General features: G+C 41.0%; 1 protein-coding gene across 1 annotated transcript in view; it reads right to left on the reverse strand.

Moving 5' to 3' along the window:
• LEPR (leptin receptor) overlaps positions 1-22,330 on the reverse strand; it is a 1,083,230-nt gene that overhangs the window by 147,472 nt on the left and 913,428 nt on the right. The window contains exon 15 of the mRNA XM_069641975.1: positions 4,033-4,246. Coding sequence (XP_069498076.1) covers positions 4,033-4,246 — 214 coding nt within the window. The remainder of the gene's footprint in view (positions 1-4,032; positions 4,247-22,330) is intronic.

Below are 22,330 nucleotides of genomic sequence, written 5' to 3' on the forward strand. Positions count from 1 at the left end.
ACAGTATACTCAATCATAAGTGTTGGTACAGGGGTGTATGTCTAAAATGCAGCCCTTCCATTGCAGACACGTGGCTGTCACTGCTGCTGTCAGATGGGCATCTGTGTCCTCTGAACCTGCTCTCTTACACTGAAAAGCAGGCCCTGCAAATTAGACTACTGATGCAGCAGGGCACAGGTGTACACCATGTTTTTGGCCTGGATCTTATCTCAGAGAATTGGATTGCCAGATTACCCTTACAGAGATGGAATTATCAGATGTATTTGATTAATTAATAACAAATAAAAATGCCTGGGTTTCTACACCCTTGCCAGATTGCAATTCCTCACAGCAATTCTCAGAACTCTCTGCCACTTTGGTTTCTCTAACCTTTTGGTTGCTGTGGCCATTTTCTCTATCAACACAGGATCTTTGATGGTTCTCCATTATGGGTGGAAATAAAGACTATTTTCCTGGAGTAGGTTTTGCTAAGGAAAAAGAGAAAAAGTAGATCTTGGGCCAGTGTAAGCTACTGTACTTTGGAGAGACGTGTTAACTTGTAAACCCTTGACTTATTCTCATTGCCTGAAAACTGTAATTTCATTGACACAAATCACAACTACTGGAAACATTCCCTCTTCTACACCCGATACAGCCATGCAATCCTTTTGCCAATTGATGTCTTCTTGACATTCACCATGGATCGCACATGCATGCTCTGTATATAATGCATCCAGCTGCCTTTAGGTGACATTGGTTCATATGTACTCCTGGCATGCATTACTGCATTACTGTCAGAACACTGGTGGACCATCAGTTGGAATACTCACTTGTGAAGTGAGTACCTGCAGGACCTGTGGATCATCCTCCCTACCAATGTTCATATGTTATTTATAATTCCCCCCATTATTGATCATCATACCATTTAGTGCAAGATAAACAGCTGTTTCCTTTTCAGAGAGCCATTTCTCTTTCAATAGGTGATTGGCCAATAAAACCTGAAAACACCCATAGTTTGTAACAAAAAAAACATTCTTTGCGAAAAAGCAAAAACAAAAAAAATGTAATGAAATAAATGCTAATTAAACTACAAGAATTTAAATAAAGGACTCCAGAACAGTCTTTCACATTGCTCACTTGTGCCTGTATATCCCAAATGCATTTGTTCACACAGGCTTCCCTAGCAGATGGTGGGCCTCATCACGAGTTGGGCGGTATCCCCGGCGGTATTACCGCCAGGATACCCTGCGGGCTAATAACGTTATAGGCAACTGGTCCGGCGCTATTAACGCCGGATCAATGGTTGGGCGGTAATGGGTATTCCCCAATGGGGCATTTTCAGCGCAATTAGTGTGTGCTAATTCTGCCCAAAAATAGGCACTAAGTTGGCGCATTTACATGGTGAATGCTGCCAGACTCGTGATTGGGCAGACCCTTAAATGCGGCAGTGATACCGTTACCGCCGGATTTAAGGGCTACCACCCAACTCATGATGAGGCCCGGTGTCTTTACTTTATGGGTCATACAACTCTTGCAGTTTTCTCAGGTATGTACATTCTTCCTAAATAATATCCATTGCATACCTCAGCCAATACTAAGACACATCTGAATCAATATGAACTGTGTGGCAGTAGCCAGGGGTGTGTGGCGAGCCACTGCTCTTCTGTCCCCTCCCCAACACTGTGCTGCAAACATTAAAGTTCTAGTGATTAAGAGCGGCCTCAGTAGTATAAGTAAAGGTCAATGCCTGTCGGCTCTAAACATCTGTTTGCGTGTCAGATTGGAATACGGGTAGTAAGAGGCAGGTGACCTGGGCAGAAAGTATGTTCACAATCTCCAGAGCATTCGTTAACTAGAAGTTGCAACCCTTGTCTTGGAAGCAAGCGTCTCTAGAAGGCGTGGGTCCCATCCTGCACACGAATTATATCATAATATTTGTTTTCATATTCCCAAATATCTTTGGGGAAATTATTGTGAAAAAAGAGTGAACATACTAATAGAATACCGACACTGCATACATTAAGAAATGAAATAGCAAAACAAGAAATGTTTCCTCAACTTCAAGGACTAGAATGCGGGCTCCATCACAATGAATGCTTTCATTCAGTAGGGGCATTGGTAGTCAAGTGGAAACATAAGAGTGCTAAAAGTGTGCATTTTCCCAGTACCTAACTGTGACCAAGGCATAAAGGAAAACTAGGAAACTATGGAAAACCAGCCCCTTCATCTACCAAACTCACTCTTCTATCACTTTAAATTGGTTACCACCTACCAATGTAATAATAATAATAATAATAATAATAATAATAATAATAATAATAATAATAATAATAGCAATAATAATAATAATAATAATTATTATTATTATTATTATTATTATTATTATTATTTTTTATTTGTATGGTTTGTTGGTATGCATGTGCCTGTAAAGTGTGAGGTGACGGGAAGGGATTTCTACAGGCTCTCTTTCATTAACACCGCCAATCACCGGCTTTTATTTTTTAATCTACACCAGCCAGATGATCCCCATTGCCACCCATCGGTGGCATGTCCAGATGTTCTCTTCTGAACCTCGCCACAGCACCCATCAAGGGTACTTTGTAGGTGTGTCGAATCCCAAATGGATAAGAATGTCCATTCTAGAATGTTCATCCGTTCATACAAGGTAAATCCCTTATTTTGTCAGCACTTGAAAAAGAAAACAAATGAATTGTATTATGTGACATCTGTCTTATCGGAAGATATTACAACCACTACCAACTCTACAAAATCTCCTTTATAAAATACTAACTCTCAAGCAGGTCGACCTATCTGCCTTAAAACAGAATATCAAACACATATAGCAATATGAAGAATTCGCCAGTGGCTTGGGTATTGTTAACTACTCCTCATCCGCCTACCCAATATGTAAACCTCACTGTATTTCACCTGGGGGGCAAGTGGTAAACAGCAGCCTGCGTAGCATCAGTACACAGTAATGTTCACTAGCCATGATGGTTCTCTTGCATTTAAGGTGGGAGTAAGGTCAGTGAATGTGTAAACTAGCCAAAGCAGCCACTAGAGAGCTGTTTCTATACACCAACACATTGGTGCAATGATTGTTCAAACATAGCCTACCATATTCTCAGTCTCTTGACAGGTAGTCATTTTGCTTTCAAGAAATTAAGGTTATAAGTAGAGTACTGATGGAAAGGATTGAACCAGGCTGCTCCTTTTGGGTCCAATTCTGAGTGTTTGTTTGTATGTATTATTTACATTTTGCTTTAATTGTATGTCAGAATAGTTGACAATGTAAAGCACTGGCGGTGATGTTTCAACCCAGCTCACATGGCTGCTGCTTTGTCGGTTTCTCAATCAACGGCACTAACAATACTGTACTCATGAAGCTCAAAGTAGCATATATATGGTTGAGCATAGCATAGTACTCCTGCAACATCTGAGCGCCATCACATGCCGTTCCTAAAATAAGACAAAAGTAAAGCCTTCACGCTACTACTTATGTGGTCGATGGATAATGTTGTTGTACAACTGTTCACATAATTTTTATTATAATGAATTAAAATAAAAAAAAACGTGATATAGCACGGGCAGAAAGGTTCAAATTAAGCTTTTAGGCTGCGGGTGCTTTTCCAAGTGAGGTGCCCAATCCTCTAAAACAAAGCATGGCATGTATATTTTATGCCAAAAGGTATCATGGGGTTGGCATTGAGCTCCGACATTCAGGAGAGTAGATAGTGAAACATCTTGGGCATGGCTAAAACCTTGGTTTTGGTCATTGTGGGTTGTGTCACTTGTCCTAACACCTTTGTTTCCCTGTGTTCCTTTGCTGCATCAATTTTGTGTCTCTGAGGTCACTCTGAACTCTCTGCTTGTCTGGTTTCTTCCTATCTCTCATGTAACTCTGGGGTGCTTTGCTCTTTCTCACAAATGTGTCTATGAATTGCTGTGAGCATGTGGTGTGCCTCTTAGCCATTCATCAACAGGAACATTCACAAGCTGCGATCAATTTTTGTGAACATTGCATCAATTAGAATTAGACAGCATTGTACTCACCTGAACTCATTTGCAGTGAAAATGTTAGATTGGAGTTCTTTAAGGATGACCCAATTGAGTTGATAGCTAGCACTGTGACAGTATGTACAGGACGAATCCAGGAGAAAGTATATGTTGTGTCATTCCCAACATATTCTGACCATGACACATGTGATGCGCGATGCTCTATAATGTATCCTCTTACATTGCATAATGCATCATTCTTCATAAGCGGCTGTGGAGAAAGTAATATAAAGTACAAAAAATATTTGTTATGCTTTATTAACATGTGCATCATTATGCATCCATTGTATCATATTTCAACGTGCAACAGGATCAGAAGACAATGCACAATATCAAATGCTTTAAATATGGAAAATGGGAAGTATAGATGCAAGGACGAGATTCAAAAGTAAAGTTTTGCCACTGGCTCACTAAAGATGGCACGCACTATGTGAGCGTTTTTAGAATGTGTATCTGTATTCTCTGTTAGCTGTTTTTATCTTTTCAACAATGTGGTTTATTTATCTCACATGAATACAACTATTCTGGCACAACTAGTGAGAGAAAATGAACAAAACACTATACTTTTCACTTATTTTGTACTCACACCCTACGTGACAAAAATGTTTAACCTGAAATAAAAATATTTCTAGTCAATCCTCAGTGTTTGCAATCTTTCTTCATTTATTTATTTTCATTTGTATAGCGCGCACAAGCCCTCAGGCATCAGGGCGCTGGGGGGAACCAGTTACAAAAGGCCCTTAGGCACAATAGGTAGTATAAATAGTTACAGTGTTACATACAGTCATAGAAGTACATGTGTTCCAAGCATATAAGTACAGGCATGAGGCTGCATAATGCATTTGATTTGCTAGTCCAACACAACCATGGCCTCCTTCAACAAACTGTGGATATTGTGACTCTTCAGAAGCCTGTTATATTGACAGAGTGTATAAGTTGGGTTTTCGCTGATGAATGTTATCATGTATTTATCGGACAGAAACATGTTGGACTACGATTTCTCCTCATGATAAGACATAGGGATGTACCATCTATTGGCCAATTCAGTAACATTGCAACAGATACAAATATGTCTTTCTATTCTGCTGGAAAAGGTGTATAATTATGAACTTGTTTGTTTACATTAAGTTGAGAAAAAAAGAAAGGTAACACACTTGTATATTAATGATGTTCCTGGAATTTACAAAGGTAATACTCGTGATTTTTGTTTGTATTTAAAACAATGTTTTGCTACTAAGCATTAACACTGAACAATTTATTTAATAAGAAAGTGGAGCTGATGTTTATCCTACTAACCTTTCTGTCAGTCTAATCAGGTAACCTGAATATTTGTGGTGACTACGTGGAGTCTTCTAAGTCTTGTGAACATTAGCAGTCAAAACTACTATTTTATCATTCAAAGAGTTAGTATAAAGGATTCAAAGGTGCTGGGTAAACCCATTCATTTATTTTACTCCAACAGATTGTGTTTGACAACTGCCCTTTAGGTTCATATCTAACACTTGCCTTACTATATTCATGAGGCTCATTAAGTGTTACCAGCAATGGCTCAGGACTCTTTATCTCCTGCAATGTGTCAAGGTTAGAAGCCCTTGCACCCTTTGGTCTTCATGGCGTCTGTCCCCTCATTTGCATCATTAATTGACTCCTACAAGCATGGCAGCTGGAAGTTCCATGCAACGTTCTAGTTTCCTACATGATCGTAGTGCTGCCATTTCTGCTTCCGGTTGATGTCTTCAACCGCACTGAGACCACCGATGCGTCTCAATGCTAGGATTCTAATCTTAGCTCAGCGCTCAGGTATCGTTCTTGTTTCCACATGTTTTTCCCTTCCTGGCTGCTCCCATCTGTGTCCCTGCATGGCGGCTTCTCTTTGTTCTCTGCTCCCGCCTTGGACTGTTTCCTCTAGTGTTTACATCATCATTTACTTCTGTTCTGGCACCTGTTGTTCATCTCTCCTTGCCTACCTGCAGTTCTCTGAACTCTTGCTACCCAGATTATGCCTTGGACCACACTCTTCTATATCAGCCTTGAAATCATTCAGCATTCGAGTTTGGGTACTCTGTTGTACCAGTGGAATCCAGGAGTCTGTGCTGCCTTCCTCTACCATTGAAACTCCTCTACTACATTAAGAACATCAGGTCTTTTTGCTCTGATTGAGGTTTTCTCCTGCCAAAGTCTGATGGGAACAGCCAGGGTAGCTTCAGGAGAGGCATGTCCCTATCTACAGGATTCCAAGACCAGGTGTAAACCTCAAAGGACCTTGTCTCCACACGGCGGAAACAGGTGAGCCCTCCCGCCAAGGTCTTTGACACAATGTCCTTCATTGTATATTTCCATTAACATGGTCAAATGAGGATTTGAGAGCCATAAATCTAAAACTATTGGGGTATCCTTTCCCTGTATGTACTTTGATTCTCTAGATTAAATCATCCTAAGAACTGTGTGGAAAACCAGCTGTCTGTTTACAGGCCATATAGTCTTCTCAAACAGCTTTGCATTGCTGTCTAACAGTGTAATGGGATGCTATGATAATGGAGAAGACTTAACACCTTTTTTGTAAGTAGATACTATAATCCAGAGGCTCCAAATCATTGGGAAAGCCACAGCAGTTAACATAACATTAAACTGCCATCAGTAATGGTGTTCACACCTATGTAATTAGTGTATGCATGTCTACTGAACTCCATTGGCGTCAGCACTTTACATTACATCTTTTGAGATAAATCTTTCCTTACCTCAGCCAATTGGTGAATCTGAAGCATTCTGTAAAAGAGTTTCCAGTGCGCGTCTATGTAAAGTTAGAGTTAATCACCTGGGTAACCGAGTGTTATGGTCTGAGGCGCCTATTGGTAAATTCACTTGGGTAAGCATGGAATAATGTTCTGCTTTCCACCTATTTGGATAATGGTGACCTCAGTACCATTCAGACTGAACAGATTACTCTTACACACCATCGTACACAACAAGGTAACATCTATGACTACGCTATAGCCAAAAAGAAATAAAATCCTCAAAGCTGAGATTAAACTAATTAAGAATTCTGGAATTATATGTGGCAAAGAGAAACTTTGGCTGATGATCATCAGTCGGACCAAGCATAAGAATAGGATGAACTCACATGAATGTAGCATGTATAACGTGCATTGGCAAATGTTAGTCAATGTCTTCAGAGCCATAATAATATGACATTTTGGTTTTTGGTACCAACGATATTTATCTGACAAGGTCATACATGAGATCAAACTCAGCTCTGAAAAAAAATGAATATGCCATATCCAAGCAACTTTTGTATGGATATTCCTAATATTAGTACTGTACACGTCTCCTTCAATAATATTTGTAACTCTGATATTCTCATAGAAGAAGTGGAAATATGGATGTCAATCATATACTCAAGCAATCCAGCGCTCCCAGCCCTAACGACATTAAGAATGTTGTGATAAAAAGGGCGCCCCTTTTTTGGACTTATCTGCTAAGTAAGATGTTTAACCTGATAGCTAATAGTCGGATTATCCCTGTTAGCTGGAGGAATTCCATCTTCGTTCCTGTTCACAAAAAAGGAACAAGAACTGACCACAGTACATATCGTCTTTTGGCAATGATTGACTCCTCTTGTAAAAAATGCTCCCATTTACTTCTTCATAAACATAATACCTGGGTTTCATTCCACGATATAATAAAAAAAACAACAGACCGGTTTTCAGCGAGGTATGGGCACACTCCATAATATCTGGATACGTCAGCATATCATATCTGATGCCTTTCGAGATACTGACACAAAACTTTATTTGTGCTTCATATATTATGCTGGGGCATTCGACTGTGTTGTGCACCACTGATTGTGGGATAAACTGTTAAATTGGGGCATTGACACTTTTCATCTTATGTTTGTAAAACAAATGTACGAGAATACCTCTGATGCAATCAAACTCAATCTTGAGGGAACTATTTCTAGAATGATCAACACCAGCCTTGGCCGCAAACAAGGTTGTGTTCTGGCTGCGATTCTTTATATTCTCTATAAGGCCGCTATGGATGACGCTCTGGCCAGTTGTTGTGATTCGCCCCCCCCCGCGAGTAGGCAAGGGATGTGTCCCCTGGCTTTGATATGCTGACGACACTGTGCTACTTGATAAGACTCTGGTTAGCCTACAAAGATCCCTCTAAGCCATCTAGGAATGTTCTGATCTTAATAAGATTAATCTTTTTTTTAAAACAATGTGCTAGTTATTTGAAAAAAGAAGAGTAGACATGAAAGTTGTGAGTGGAAACTTAATGGTGAGACCATTGAAATTGTAAAATCATATGTCTACCATGGCATGCTGGTTAGTAACACTCCCAGTGCCATAATTTGACATCCAAAGCTATAAAAAAAGTTTAGTGTTATTGGGAGTTACCTACCTAGGAAAGGTGGCCAGTCAGCCAAGGGCTACCTGAAATTGTATAAAATCCATTGTAACACCTGGCATCTTGGGCAGCGTGGAAGCTTTACAAGGACATGAAATCTCTGCTTGCTTTTCATTTTCAGCAACACCATGTAGAGTCAGACATAGCCAAAATGAGATGCTATGGCATTGAAAAACTGTCCACCCCAAATAGAGGAGGTAACATGGAAAAACTCCTTCGCAAAAGAGAGGCGTTTTATGGTCGATGGACACAATCCACATGGGTTTAAATGTGGATCAGGAATTACACATTTCCTGTAAATAATGTTTATTGTCTTATGAGAAAAATGCTTTGAGTGTCATTTTTGTGCTGCCACCTTTCTTTATTATTTGCTAGGATCTATTTTCCATATTTATTTCTCATGTTTTCTTCACTTCGTTTTAGCATTTAACTAGTATATGGCATCTGGCGTGTATATAAAAAGTCCTACTTTTGGGAAGAATAACCATGTACCAAAATGAATTATGCCTCCTCTCTGAAATCTCTCTATTCGCCAACATTTTTTAATGAGTAACAAATTCTTAGCCTATCCAATATCACAATTTGTCACGATGAGATCTTCACGGCTTTTAGAAGTCTAAATTTAGTCACATTCACCTATAACATTTAGTTCCATACCATAAGGAGGCTTCTGTTTTGGCCTCCGTGTTTATTTATATTTAACATAGCAAGATACTATTTGACACAACATACTCTTTAATCAGAATATACCCTTGAACACATAGGCGGCCATGGGTTCTGTCCCAATCCAACATGGCGTCATGTTAGCTGCAGCACGTTGAGAGTTCACGTGATATATGCGTGAGAGTTCTTTCTCACGTGATCCGATTCAAACGCGACAGCGCGGACCACAGTTTGCTCGGCAATCGTACCATTGGAGTATACGCTGTATACACTGCAGGATTTCGGTAATACATAGGTAAGATGCATCCAATCTTTTCAATAGTTACTTGGATAAGCACGGCAACCAAACATTTATCTTCCGTAAATGGAGATTCTAAAAACGTTTTGTTTCTTTTTACCTACACAATTTGGACTTGTTTATGGAGACACCGTGTCAGAATCGAATTTGAGATTTGTGAAGCACCACATTTTGACTTACAGACTGCACATGTAAGTTTATTGACCTTGTTTGGCTCGACCACTCTATCACTTCTAAAAAGCAGCCTTGAAGATCACATCTTGATTATATCTGAAAACATTTACAGCCCCTTATTCGTTTTTCCATTTCTTTTTAGCTCCATTAGGATTGCAATGTCTAATTATCAACCTTTATGCAAGAGAATAATGTGTATGATATAGTGAGAACCTTCAGCCATTAAAACCCCTGAGGAACCGCCACACAATAGGCGGGGAAACACGTGTCGGGACAAGGGACAAGGCTGGTTAACAGAAACTTTACTATTATTTCTTTCAAGTTTGAATGAGCCTTTGAATTCAAATTGAAGTGACTTTCTTTCAACTAATAATAAATCAAGGCCTGGAAGGCTAAGAAAACCAAAACAGTTGTCGTATTCAAGAGTTTTCTGTGTCTATCTGGACATATACAACAAGTAATTTCCAAAATTTGCAATTTCTGTTTGAGCGCGGGCTACAATGAGGTCTAGTTTGAAGTAGTACTAATTTTGTTCTCTCTGCAGTCTGAGAGATTTAGACCTGTGCCTTGCTGCTTCTACACGCACATCAAGCTCAACCTAAGAGTAGCGCCGGAATCAGCTGAAGACTGTGCTTTGTCTGTTTTGGTTACCCGAGAGGTATGTATCGTGGCTGCATCAACTCAACGGGAAATGACGGCATCCCTGCCTTGGCCTTCCTAAAACTGTGCTAGTTGAGGTGATTTGATGCGAGTTGGGTTTCACTTCATTACTTACCCTACGGAAAGTAGCACAAAGTAAATTGTAGTTAAATATTCTGATGGACCAAGGTAGGGTTGACCCCCTATATGGGCTCCTTGACCTTAGTGCTGATTCTGCCTTGCTTAATGAAAGATGCACAGACCTCGCAATTTCATGATGATACTGGCTTAGAGATTCCTCTGGACATTAATATTGGGAACCATATTATAAAACTGAAACGCAAAGCCGTGGATTGGGACCAGGCATGTAACTTGGAGGCTCTATCCAGTAAGAGGAATTACAGTGAATATTTTATGCAAAGATTTGTACCAGCCTCTTGGTAATGTGTAAAAAATTAATAATGTAAAAATCATGAGATACATCATGATGTTGTGACTTAGCATCTTGCCCACCTATTCCCATGCTGGTGCTTGGTATGGAGTGCCTCTTGATAATAGAAAATGTTGGCACTTTAATGGTCCAGTAGAAATGGCCAGACATATCCTAACGGTATGTCCTGAGCTCAGCGAGTATCTTAGAAAGAGCTATTCGAATTTCCTGTGTAACCCCTCTCAATATTGACTGACCAATTGTGGTCCAGTACATATATGGCAGATTCCCTCGTGATGACAGTGGCCTCATTTCATGTTTGGATTAAGAGCTGTTCCCTTCTGGGTAAAAGGGTATAACGCTAAGGACATTACCCTCCCCCTTTTCTACTTTTCCTGGAATGTTTGAATCTTTTTTTTTTTTTTGTCCTAGTTTCTTGCTATTGATAGTCATTTATTGCCTGTATTTAACAGAATTGTATGGATTGACCTGTGTACAATGTACAATGTATTTAATTCAACTCATTTATGTCTTTTTAGTGTAAAAGGTTGTATTTAACCATATGCACTTTAAATAAAAGACATTTAAAAAAAGTAAAAGTGGTGGTTGAGATGTGCTGGGTAGAAGGATGGTGGCAAAGGGAGCGAAGGATTTCTGTCAGAGCATCATAAATGGTAATGATTTTAGAGGAAACGTAGTGAGTAGTCATTAGCAGAGATGGAGGAGGCAATGGATATTGGTTTAGAAGGTGTGAGCAACGTGTGTAGGGTAGCTGAATGTGTGTGGGGGTTGATTGTGGAGGGAGAAGATGAGGTTTGTGAACTAATTTGTTCTATTTTCTTTCTGCATTTATTTCAGCGCACAAAACCCCAAGGCAACTAAGCGCTTGTTACAGAAAGTGAAATGTACAGTTTTAAAAGTGTAGAAAACATGTTTAAGAGTTACAAAGTGCATACACAGAATGGGGAAGCCTCGCCTCATGGTACAGTGGGCTACATCAGGTGTGCAGACAAGCAAAGGACAAAATCAGTGGGTGGGGCTACGTTAGCTGTGCAGACAAACAAAGGACAACATGAGTGGGTGTGCACAGTCTGGTAAAGCCTTCCCTCGTGGTATGGGGGATACATCAGGTGTGCAAGTGGTCAAAGAAAAACAACAATTGAAATGGCACACACATTGAACTTAATTGTGGCAGATGTATATTGGAGGAGGTTCAGAAAGGTATCACACAAAGGGCCAGGGCAGCTTGAGTATGGGATGCAATACTTCAAGAAATGGGAGCACAACCACTTCTGGACGCACTCCAGGACTCATTGAGTGAATAGTCAATATAGTCAAAAAATATATTTAGGAGTGGATGTGTGAAGCTGTGAGCGAACCATGTACATGGAGAAGAGAAACAATATCAAGGTCTGGGAAAGACTATCTAGCTGTACCGCAGGCTACTACAGACAAGGGAGGCGAGATGTTACAGTCATGGTGCCATGCTTATAGGATTGATTTGCTCTCTGCATGATGTGCCGGAGGAGTTTCTGTAGCCAGAGATCCGATGCAGTGAGGGGGATTTGTACGAACATTTGACACAGACCAGTGAAGAAGAGATGACAGAAATTGAATATTGGTAGGCTACGAGCAGGGTAGGGGTCTTAGATTTGTGCCAGTGTTGTAGGTTACAGCACATTTGTGTTTTGAAGGTCTAGATCTCATAAATGATCCAGGACAAAGGACAGTGCACAAAGGTGTGAATGTGCCCACAGGATAGTATTGGGAGCCAGAGTTACATATTGAAAATGAGAAAAGGCCTGGTCAGCGGAAGAGGCATAATTAGGGGAGAGATCCTCACACCAACGAGGTAAGGAGCAAGAGAGTCCTGCTTAAATTCCCTCTTTGTCATTGAAAAAGAGGGAGGACGAGTGGAGGGTGGAGACACTGAGATATTGAAGTGAACAATTGAGTGATCACTTTGAGATTGATCATTTGAGCCGTGAGACAGAGAAAGACAAGGTCAAGAGAGTTCCAACCAGAGTGTGCAGGCTTCTTGTTGTTTGAGTAGAGGAAGTGTTCAGATAAGAGGGGGTTAAGGTCAGGGCAGGTTGCTGCATAGGTCTCAGGAACATTAGAGTCCCCCAGTAATCCAATGGGTATGTTGTGGGAAGTGACTCAGGGAGAAAGTTAAAATCAGGGAAGAACAAATTTAGAGGACAAAGGGGAAAATAGAGAGGAATAGGAGGGAGGAGTTAAATAGTGCCTATTCAAAAGAGGTGGCAGTGATGTCAGAGGGGGCATTATTGATAAGGAACCACACTCCACCACACATACAACAGGTTCGGAAGAGTGGGATTGAATGTATTATTTGTTTGAAAGTAATTCTCTCCTGTAAGTAATGCATGGTCAGAATCAAATTGTACTCTGAACTATCAGCTAATGTATGTTAAATGAATTGAATCAAATGAAAAAATAAAATACGCCAGGAATTCTTCTATAAGGAAAATGTGCTATGTTTGAAGGCATTAAGGAACATCTACTAATGTGACTTAAGGGTTTTTTGCATGTTTGTTGCAATGTGAAAGGGGAACATGGCGAGCTGTGAAACTTGAATTTTAGTATTCTATAGGGAATGTTTGTTACAAATCACCTGACAAATCAAGGTCAATCTGCTGATAGTGAAACACTGTATTAGATTACCAAAACAAGGAAAGTTTGCACTAATTGAAAATTTTCTTTTTGCATGTAAGTTGGGACTTGACTCAAGAGTTCTCTCTGCGCAGATGCCAACTCTATCGCAAAGAACGAACATCCATTCCCATTACCCATAACTTTGATAAATGGGCCCACCCATGTGTACTTAAGACAAGGCCATGTTTCGAAATTACGAACAAATACACCTAAATCTGAGCTTGATATTGAGGTTATTGGTCAAATATATGGGCTTGTTTTGTAAGCTTATCTGAAAATCAGCAATTTCAGTGTCTTGAGGATCAGTGAATGCATTCTTAGAAGGTGCAGCCTAGTTCAGGACATCGACTCCTGGCCTTGCAAAGCTTTAGCTTTCAGGAAAAGTGCACATCTGACCCATTAAGCAGCATATTATAATGGTCCTTTGTTGATGTTATGTTACCAAAAATGTATAAACCTCAGCATTTGCCAAGGGGGTATCTTGATACTAACTAGCAGAGAGAGAAAGAAAGAGAAGCTAAAAAAGATATGTTTAAAGTGACCGCCTAAAACAGAGATGGTTCTCACTGGCCCACAAAAGCATGGGGTAGAGAATTCCACAGCTGGGCCACATTCACAGAAATAAATCGATCACCAATATGGGCGGCCTTGAATGAAGGAGCAGAAACAAGACAAGCATCCGCCAAGCGATGTGCCTGGGCAGAGATGTGTGTACAGAATTTAGCCTGTAGATACTCAGCACCAGTGCCGTAAAAGGCATGGTGAACCAGACAAAAGGCCTTGAACTGGATTTGCTTGGCCATGGGAAAACATTGAAGATGGCACAAAACCATGGAAATATGAGCACTTCTAGGCATAGAAGTGGCTACTCGGGCTGCAGAGATCTAAAAGACTTGAAACTGCCACAATAAATAGGTGGGTTGAGCAAAAAATAAACAATTACAATAGTCCAAAGAGGACATGAGCCCGTAACTGGGATGGAAGGAAACAAAGAATCTTACACATAGTTTTAAGTTTGAAATAGCCCCTTCAACATACTGTACTGACCTGAGATTCTGCAGACAGAGAGGCTGATATTTTTACTCATATATCCTTCTCTAGAGGGACAGTTGAAGGAAAATGGCCCAAGGAAAACGACTAGAACGAGGGTGTCCAGAAGACAGTAAAAGCGGGTGGGCCCACCATCAACACCTCTGTTTTTTCACTATTCACCTTGAGCCATCCATTCTCCCACAGCTTTGAGGCAAGTTCTGAGACTGGACACCATCTTGGAAAGAGAAAGCTCTAAACGGATCAGAATATGGGTATCATCTATGTAAGGATAACAACGGAAGCTATGAGAGCAGATGAGCTTTGTCAGAGGTTGAATGTAGATGTACATCAAAACCCAGCAAGTTGAAGGACTCTTGAGGGACTCCACATGTCAAAGCACTGGGTGAAGAACGAAAAGGAGTGAGAGAAAGAGATTGAGCATGATCAGAAATAATCAAAGAAAAAACCAGGCAAGAACAGCACCAGATAGGCCGGCCAAAGTGAAGAGGCCGAGCAGGTCAGCATTGTCAAACGTATCTACGGAGGCCAACGGAGGCCATGTCATGGAACGGTATGGACTCACTCTCAAACTTAACAAATATGGACTACTACTTCCTAAGGTGGAATATCTATCGGCCGTGGTGTCAGACCTAAACACAACCTTTTAAAGGCCATTGCATTGTAGAAGCCCCCAAAACATTTTCATTTTGTGACATATCGTTTGCAGAGCTTGCAGTTCGGTGGGGGAGGGTCCTTGACAAACTTTGTGTTTTTAAAGTTTCATCCAAATCCATGTAGCAAGTCAAAGGTTATTAGAAATATAACTTTGGGAAAAAAATGCTGATTTTTCATTTCTGAAAAGTCTCTCATGCTCTCTGATGCATTCTGGGACACATATACAGCTATCATTTTGGGAGAAGGGGGCAGCCCCTTCTCCGTCAAATATTTTAACAACTACTCAGTGGAATAACTCCTGCCCCAGAGATTCAGTCAACGCTTCATGGCCAAGTTGTTTCGTACCTGGCTGTTCCGTACGGCGCTTTTTTGTTGTGTGCTACACAGGAATGTGGATTTTTTCTCTATGGGAAAATGAAAAAGAATCGGCTGAAAACTGTTTTTTGCCTTCTTAATAACTTTTTCATTTTTTAACAAATCTTTCCCAAAATGTCCATAGCAAAATGTCAGCCAAATCCATTATGCAAGGCAAACCTTATTGGCAATTCAATGTTTTTGTTTCCGATGGAACTAGCAACATGGAGCGAACGTCACACTATATTGTATGTATTTATGAGTCAATACCTCCATTAGGGTAATCTGACCATTTCCTCATGATTATGATGTAACACAATCCCAATATGTCATTTGACACAAATTTACTACCTGGGCTCCACTAGTCCCAGGCCTAACACATAACCGGTTGTGTATCCCCTCTTTCAGCCTGCCAGAGGCACAAGCCTGATATGTTGATGATTGTGCTTCCACCGATATTGCAAACGGACTGGCCTAACATACAGAGTTTCAGCTGGACGGCACCTACAATGACAGAAACTAACCCATCTCCTCCAGAGAGCTCTCTAACAGGGGGATTTTTGTTCCTTCCATGCCCTTGAGTTCCCCTGACTCCTGCCCCTCTTAACACAGTGTACCATTTACACCTTGAAGATTGCAATGTGTGGGGGGGGTTCAAAATCTAATACATGCCTCCCTGAGCAAAACTACAAATTAGGTACACAGACAGGCACATATGACAGGGTGTTTCCAGGAGGGGATGTGTAAGCTGTAATGCTGTGATGTTTTTCAAAAACTTCTTTTCCATCCCTGCCTGCGGAAGTTCAGACATCCTACGAAAGCGTGCATATAAGCAAAATAAATGACTTTGTTATACTAATTATGGCATCAAGATTCAAGGATGGCTGAGCCCCTCATAGGTCTGATGTATATACACATTCACCACTATGCAGGGCAAGACGCTATCAATGTCAGGAGCACAAACGTTGCAGTGAGAGTCTACAACCATGCATATGCAGTAACAATGTTAGATCTGCCAAAAGGGCACTGTAATCAGTAGAACAGGACCACTGAATACACCGAACTTGACAGTGGGGTAAAGAGTTTTCCAAAAATGCATAATTATGAAAAAACTATGCAGGGAATATATGGGAAAATGTGCTTTAAACTTGTCAAATTCGTCTGGAAAAATACATTTTGATTGTTCATAGTGTTGGTCCAATGGGCAAAAACGTAGTCATTGCCTACATAAAAAGTGCTACCACTTTCACAGGAGACTTTTCACGCCATTCTCAGCAGTACACAATGGAATTTTAAAACAGGTGGCTCTTATGTTCACTGTATAATGAGTGATATTTGCCAATCACAACACGTTTTAATTTGTAGTACTTGAAAGATAGTGTATTAGTGTGCTTGATTAAATATACTTGCATAGGTTTATACAAGGCTCATAACATAGTGGCAAATATAGTTTGTTTTTACAGTTTGTATTTGTCAAATATAGTTTGCATATAGTTGGTATCTGCCCTGCTGACAAGTGATTTCGACAAGGTCCTGGTCATGGCAATTCTTATATTAAAGTACAGACAAAATATTCTCATTCATATTTATTCTAAGTTAATTTTGCAGATATGTTGTTAATTCAAGGTTTAGTACTCAATCCTCTTTGGACCAAATATCAATGGCCTGTGATATATCCAATTCCACAATTTGCTTTTAAAATCGTAAATTTGCAAAGGACTAAAAATGTAGTGTGTCCAGTTTACATAGGGAAGTTCTGGTCTCAAGCGTTAATAAGCTGATACTGCTTTCAGCGTCTGTGTCTTCATTTTTACCTGTTTGCCTGAAGGACCCCAAAGAAAACTAATCAGAATTGCTCCTGAATGAAACTAATCTCTTGGTGACATCGTTCAGGTAAATAGGGAACGTCGGGCCCTTTCTGAGCCATCAGCATGGCCTTAAGGTGAGTGTTGGAGCAAAGTATGAGCTTCTGACATTGGTTAGTAAAAGTTATGAGTTGTTCGGTTTCCAGTGGTAAATCTGCCAGAATATCACCAAACGGAATTACTGTTACTGCCCCTTGGTCTGGCGGAATTACCACCGGATTACAAGTGGCAGTGGCAGAGTTAATACCCATTTTGATAGGGTCCATTGGACTCTAGGGTGCATTTTTGGCAGAATTTGTGCCGGCGGAATTACCTCCACGGGTAATTCTGCCGATTTTGCCGATTTCGGCATGATGCTGGAGGTGAATCCCTCACTCCAGGGCCATACTCTTGGTATGGCGGTGCGGGGAAAGTGGCAGTAATTCCGTTACCACCAATTTTTTCCTGCACCGCCATACTTGTAAAGAGGTCCCAAGTACTGCATAGCCCTCAAGCTAATTCTATTCCGATCTTTTCAGTAGACCATTTATAACTAAAACATTAGAAATACTATCCCACAACACACAAAATGACCCAACAAATTGGATTTCTATTCAACACTAAAACTAATGACCATTTTGTTTTTTTAAAGTATGCCTTTCTTTTATAACCAAACCAAATTATTTGTCATATTTTGCTACTTAACGTCCATCATGGCAGATTTTAGAACGCCTCTGCAACAGCAATGAAGTCATTTCACTGCTCCATAATCGTCAGTGCCTCTTGTACCACAGGACCCAGCGTCGGTTTGGAAATTGTATTTCCTCAAGTAAATCTCAGTACTTGCTTCTGTCGGGATGCATATTAAGAGCATATCAGGAGAATATATACTGCACTGCCCCTCCTCTCGCTCTTCAAAGGGGATGCACTGTACTATCCATTAAGTGCAAGATACATACGCATAGTAAATAGAAAGTACATGATTACATCCAGATTAGAAAATCTAAATTGTTGCTTTATTCTTATTTATAGTGCTCACTACTCTTTGGAACACATTGTCATTCAGTATTACTCATTGTTTCAGTATCTCAACACTCTGAAATCAAACAAGTCTATTTTGAAATCAGCTACAGTCCTTCAGTTTAGGAAAACAACAGACCCTAAATAACCAAGAATGTATCTTTCCTGGTAGTGTGAAAAATGTTGCAGAGTTTGTGAAACATGGACAGACAAGCTGTCTGCATGTTTTTCAACATCTAGACCACTTTGGATACGTTCCCCGATCCGAGAAGGGCATGGAGCAGAAAATACACTCTGTAGAGAAACTGGCAGCATCTTCTCCCACATCATATTTTGATGCAAGTAGGAGGATAGTATCCCCATGGATTTTAGGCCACAAAATCAGGCAGAATCCACAGGGATCACTTACAATGTCAGTGGCCACATTTGTACATAGCGATCACCATCTTTGCACATGGCGGCCATCAGGTTTGTGCACAGACATAACCATTACTTATCACCACACTGTGCATATGCTTACATGCCGGTGATCAAAGTGCATTTTCCATCAAGGGCAAATATGTCATAGGAACCTCAGGATTGTCTGGATTCCTGTGCCATTTACTGGACTAAGAGGAATTTAATGCATATCAGGCAGATAGGACTGTGGACGTGTATGTGGTCTGCTCCACCAGATCAGTGCTTTAGATGGGATGAAACATTGAGTTGAGGCTTTAGCAAGGGTGTGTAGCTTAAGTGCTGAGAATTCCCTAAGGACTGCTCGGCATGTTTGAAAGAGAGGCAATCACCCTAAGCAATGGTCCCCAGCCGCAAATAATATATCATGCAAACATATATTGTGTATCATTCGGCATGGAGTCAAGGGGTCTTGTTTGCATCAAGTCTGCATATTGTAAATACCTCTCTCACTCTTGCTTGGGTTTGTAAATAAATCAATTCCCGTAACAAATCACTTTCACACATAAACAGTACATAAGCAGTACATAAATAATTCAATCAGTGAACAAATCACACCCATTATGTAACTAAATCACCCATGAGATAAGGAAGGAGGCCAAAGAGTACACTTTTCAGTTCCTAGCTGCTTTGCATAGAATTATAGAACGTTTTGGGAACATGAACATAATAATGGATTTGACTTTCAATAATGATTGAAACACACACACTGCCATTTTGAGCAAATAACCCAATCGGGTTTGGTGCACATTTAATTTATTAAAGCACTAACCTTAATAGTAAAATGTCTTTAAACATGAAATTTATATACGCATTTGGACAGCCTGAGCTTTTGGGAGTGTAGTGTTGACAGTCCTGCTTTGACAAACACTTTTTTTCACCATCCTTGTTAAAGGGAGTCAGCACACAGTTAAGTCAGTAACAGAGCAGGTGAATGGCAGAGATCTGACTGGCAACGCCTCATGGGCAGGCACACCGATCCAACTGATCAACGTGTATGCCCCCCAACCAAGAATAAATGGAACTGTTTTTCGAAAACTGAAGCTGCAGCTTACCATCTACAGGACTGTCCTGATGGGGGTTGACTTTAACTGCACCATTGAGGAGGAAGGATGCACTGACCTTGGCTCTTCAGGGATGGATGTGATGTCCAGGCTGCTCCGGGAGATTGTTGAGGAGGCTTCCCTGAGGGATGTCATTGGAGGCATGAGGGTGAATGCCAAGAACCTCTCCTGGAGTCTCCCTGATGGCTCTGTGTGCTCCAGGATTGACTTCATCTTCACCTCCCAGATGGTAAAGCCTGTTCAGAGGTCATATGGTTGCCATCCACTTCACTGACCACAGGGCAATCAGCTACAGGGGGAGGTTTCAGGAATGTTACCAGCAGGCCCAGGTTCCTGGAAGCTGATTGCACACTGTTGAACAGTGAGGAGACTAAGGCAAACCTCAGAGTGGCATACGCAGGGTGGAGGCGCATGAAGGACTGCTTTCAATCTACAGGGGTTTGGTGGGAGTGGGTCAAGACCCATGTCCGGAGCTTCTTCCAGGATGCAAGCAGATCTGCTGCACGGGAAAGGAAGAAAACGTACAGAAAACTGCAAAGCAAACTGCAGCGACTGTTTGAACTCATACTCTGAGGCTCGGATGTGAAGGACAAGTTGGAGGAAACAATGCAATGCTTCAGGGGCCAATATCAACTGCACAAACTCAGAGACCATGCTCTTCAGAGACTGGAACACCACGCACAGGCTACTACCATTACACATCATTCAAGCCCACATAAATATCCTCGGAGATGACAGATCCGCTGAGTTCACGTGGGATGAATGAGTAGCAAAGGTCAGGCAGAAGCTGGGACTCTGGAGTATGCAGAAGCTGACCATCAAATGGAAAACGCTGGCCCTGAGGAATGATGTGCTACTGGCGACAACAGACAAGTGAAAAACAGGGGCCATCTACACATGCATTCATGAGTCCATGAGAGGCACTTTTGGGATCAGATGGGCACTCAAACCTCAGTGACAGCAGAACACGTGTGGGAGAACATCGCATTGGAGCGGGTGACAAACAAGCACCAAGGCATCTCCTGGAATGCCACCAAGGTGGGTCTGCTGGTGCGAACCTTCATGGACTACCCGAGGGAATGCACAACAGACAGACCTGGCTATCATCTCTTCTGGGACTGCACCTATGCTAGGGACCTGATGAGGGATGGAGCTGGGGAACCTGATTCCTACAACTAACATCAGTGTCAGTGTTGTGTGGTTTGTTCCTAGGGTCCCACACACCGTGAGATATCGAGGACTGCTGGAGAATCCTTTGTTATTTTAAAGATGTGCTTCTCTTTTCCAGGAAGCACCTAGTTGTGGGGGAGGAAAGAAACATCAACCAACTAATTTTAGCTGAAAGAAACATCAACCAACTCTTTTCAGCTGATGATCTACAGTTTCCTCAGGGACTATGTGATCATCGACAGATCAGCCGATGTCAGCAATAAGAAGGATTGAATAATGTACACTTTGGTTACCTGTTTGTGTGCTTCCTCTTCCAGGAACCACCATGTGGTGGCAAAGAAACAAACATCGACTGCACCCTGCCTGTGAAGGGTCAGAAATGTGAGATGGACACAAAGGTAAGGTTTTCTCAAAGTTTGCCATTTATTAACTGAAAAGGTGTGACATAAACACCTATCTTTCCCTATGCTAATGAGGATGTGCCTACCTAGCAAACTAAACTAAAGATAGTTGACCTAATATGCAAAGGTCTCTGACCCATAATACATACAACAAAATAACACAAGGAATATTTGTCTGCCTTCAATTCAACAGTGGTTCTTAAAAGTAATCCTTGTAACAAGGGGTGGATTCCCTTCCCCAGGATCAATGAAAAAATACCTTTGGAAAAGTCCTGATTGAAAAAATGTTCTGTTTAGTTCAACGCAAAAGTAATTTTCCTGCAAACACTACTCTACACTTATTAAAGTAAATGTCTCTTTCATAAACACTTGTTCCACAAATCAAAGCAATTGGTGTCTTTTCCAATATTCTTCTTGGTAAAGCAAAAATGTCTCTCTCTCAAAACACAAGTCCATAAATCAAGGCAATTGACTTTCACGGGATATAAAGCAATTATCAACTTATCAACTTTCTTCTTCGAATGCCATGCTTGTTCTTCAAATGAAATACTGTTGTCAGGATAGCACAGCAGCTGCTTCTGGTAATGTCACACTTATTCTCCCCATAAAATAATGTTAACCAGCTCTTTTCATTCCACCTCTTTGCCACAATTATACAGCTTCAGAACATCTTCTTTCCTGGCCCAATCACCTGCCAGCACTAACTACTATTGGTCCCTTTCCTGGTTTACTCGCCTGCCAGTTTGTAAAACTCCTACAACTATGGCTGTTGTCATTGGCAATATGTGTTCCAAGATTCTCCACACCAGTATTCTAGGTGAGGAGGGTTGAACTATGGCTGCATTTGTTTATAGTCTCTTGACTCTTGATAATGTGGGTTATAGGTCTCCCCCAATCGATATTACTTATGATGGGAGTTGGGCCTCGGTTGCCTCTATACTCCTGCCTTGCAGCCTCATGGCTGATGACAATGAAGGTTACAAGTTTCC

Source organism: Ambystoma mexicanum, chromosome 1q, assembly GCF_040938575.1.
Source record: "Ambystoma mexicanum isolate Mex_15411 chromosome 1q, UKY_AmexF1_1, whole genome shotgun sequence".
Classification (NCBI taxonomy): Eukaryota; Metazoa; Chordata; class Amphibia; order Caudata; family Ambystomatidae; genus Ambystoma; species Ambystoma mexicanum.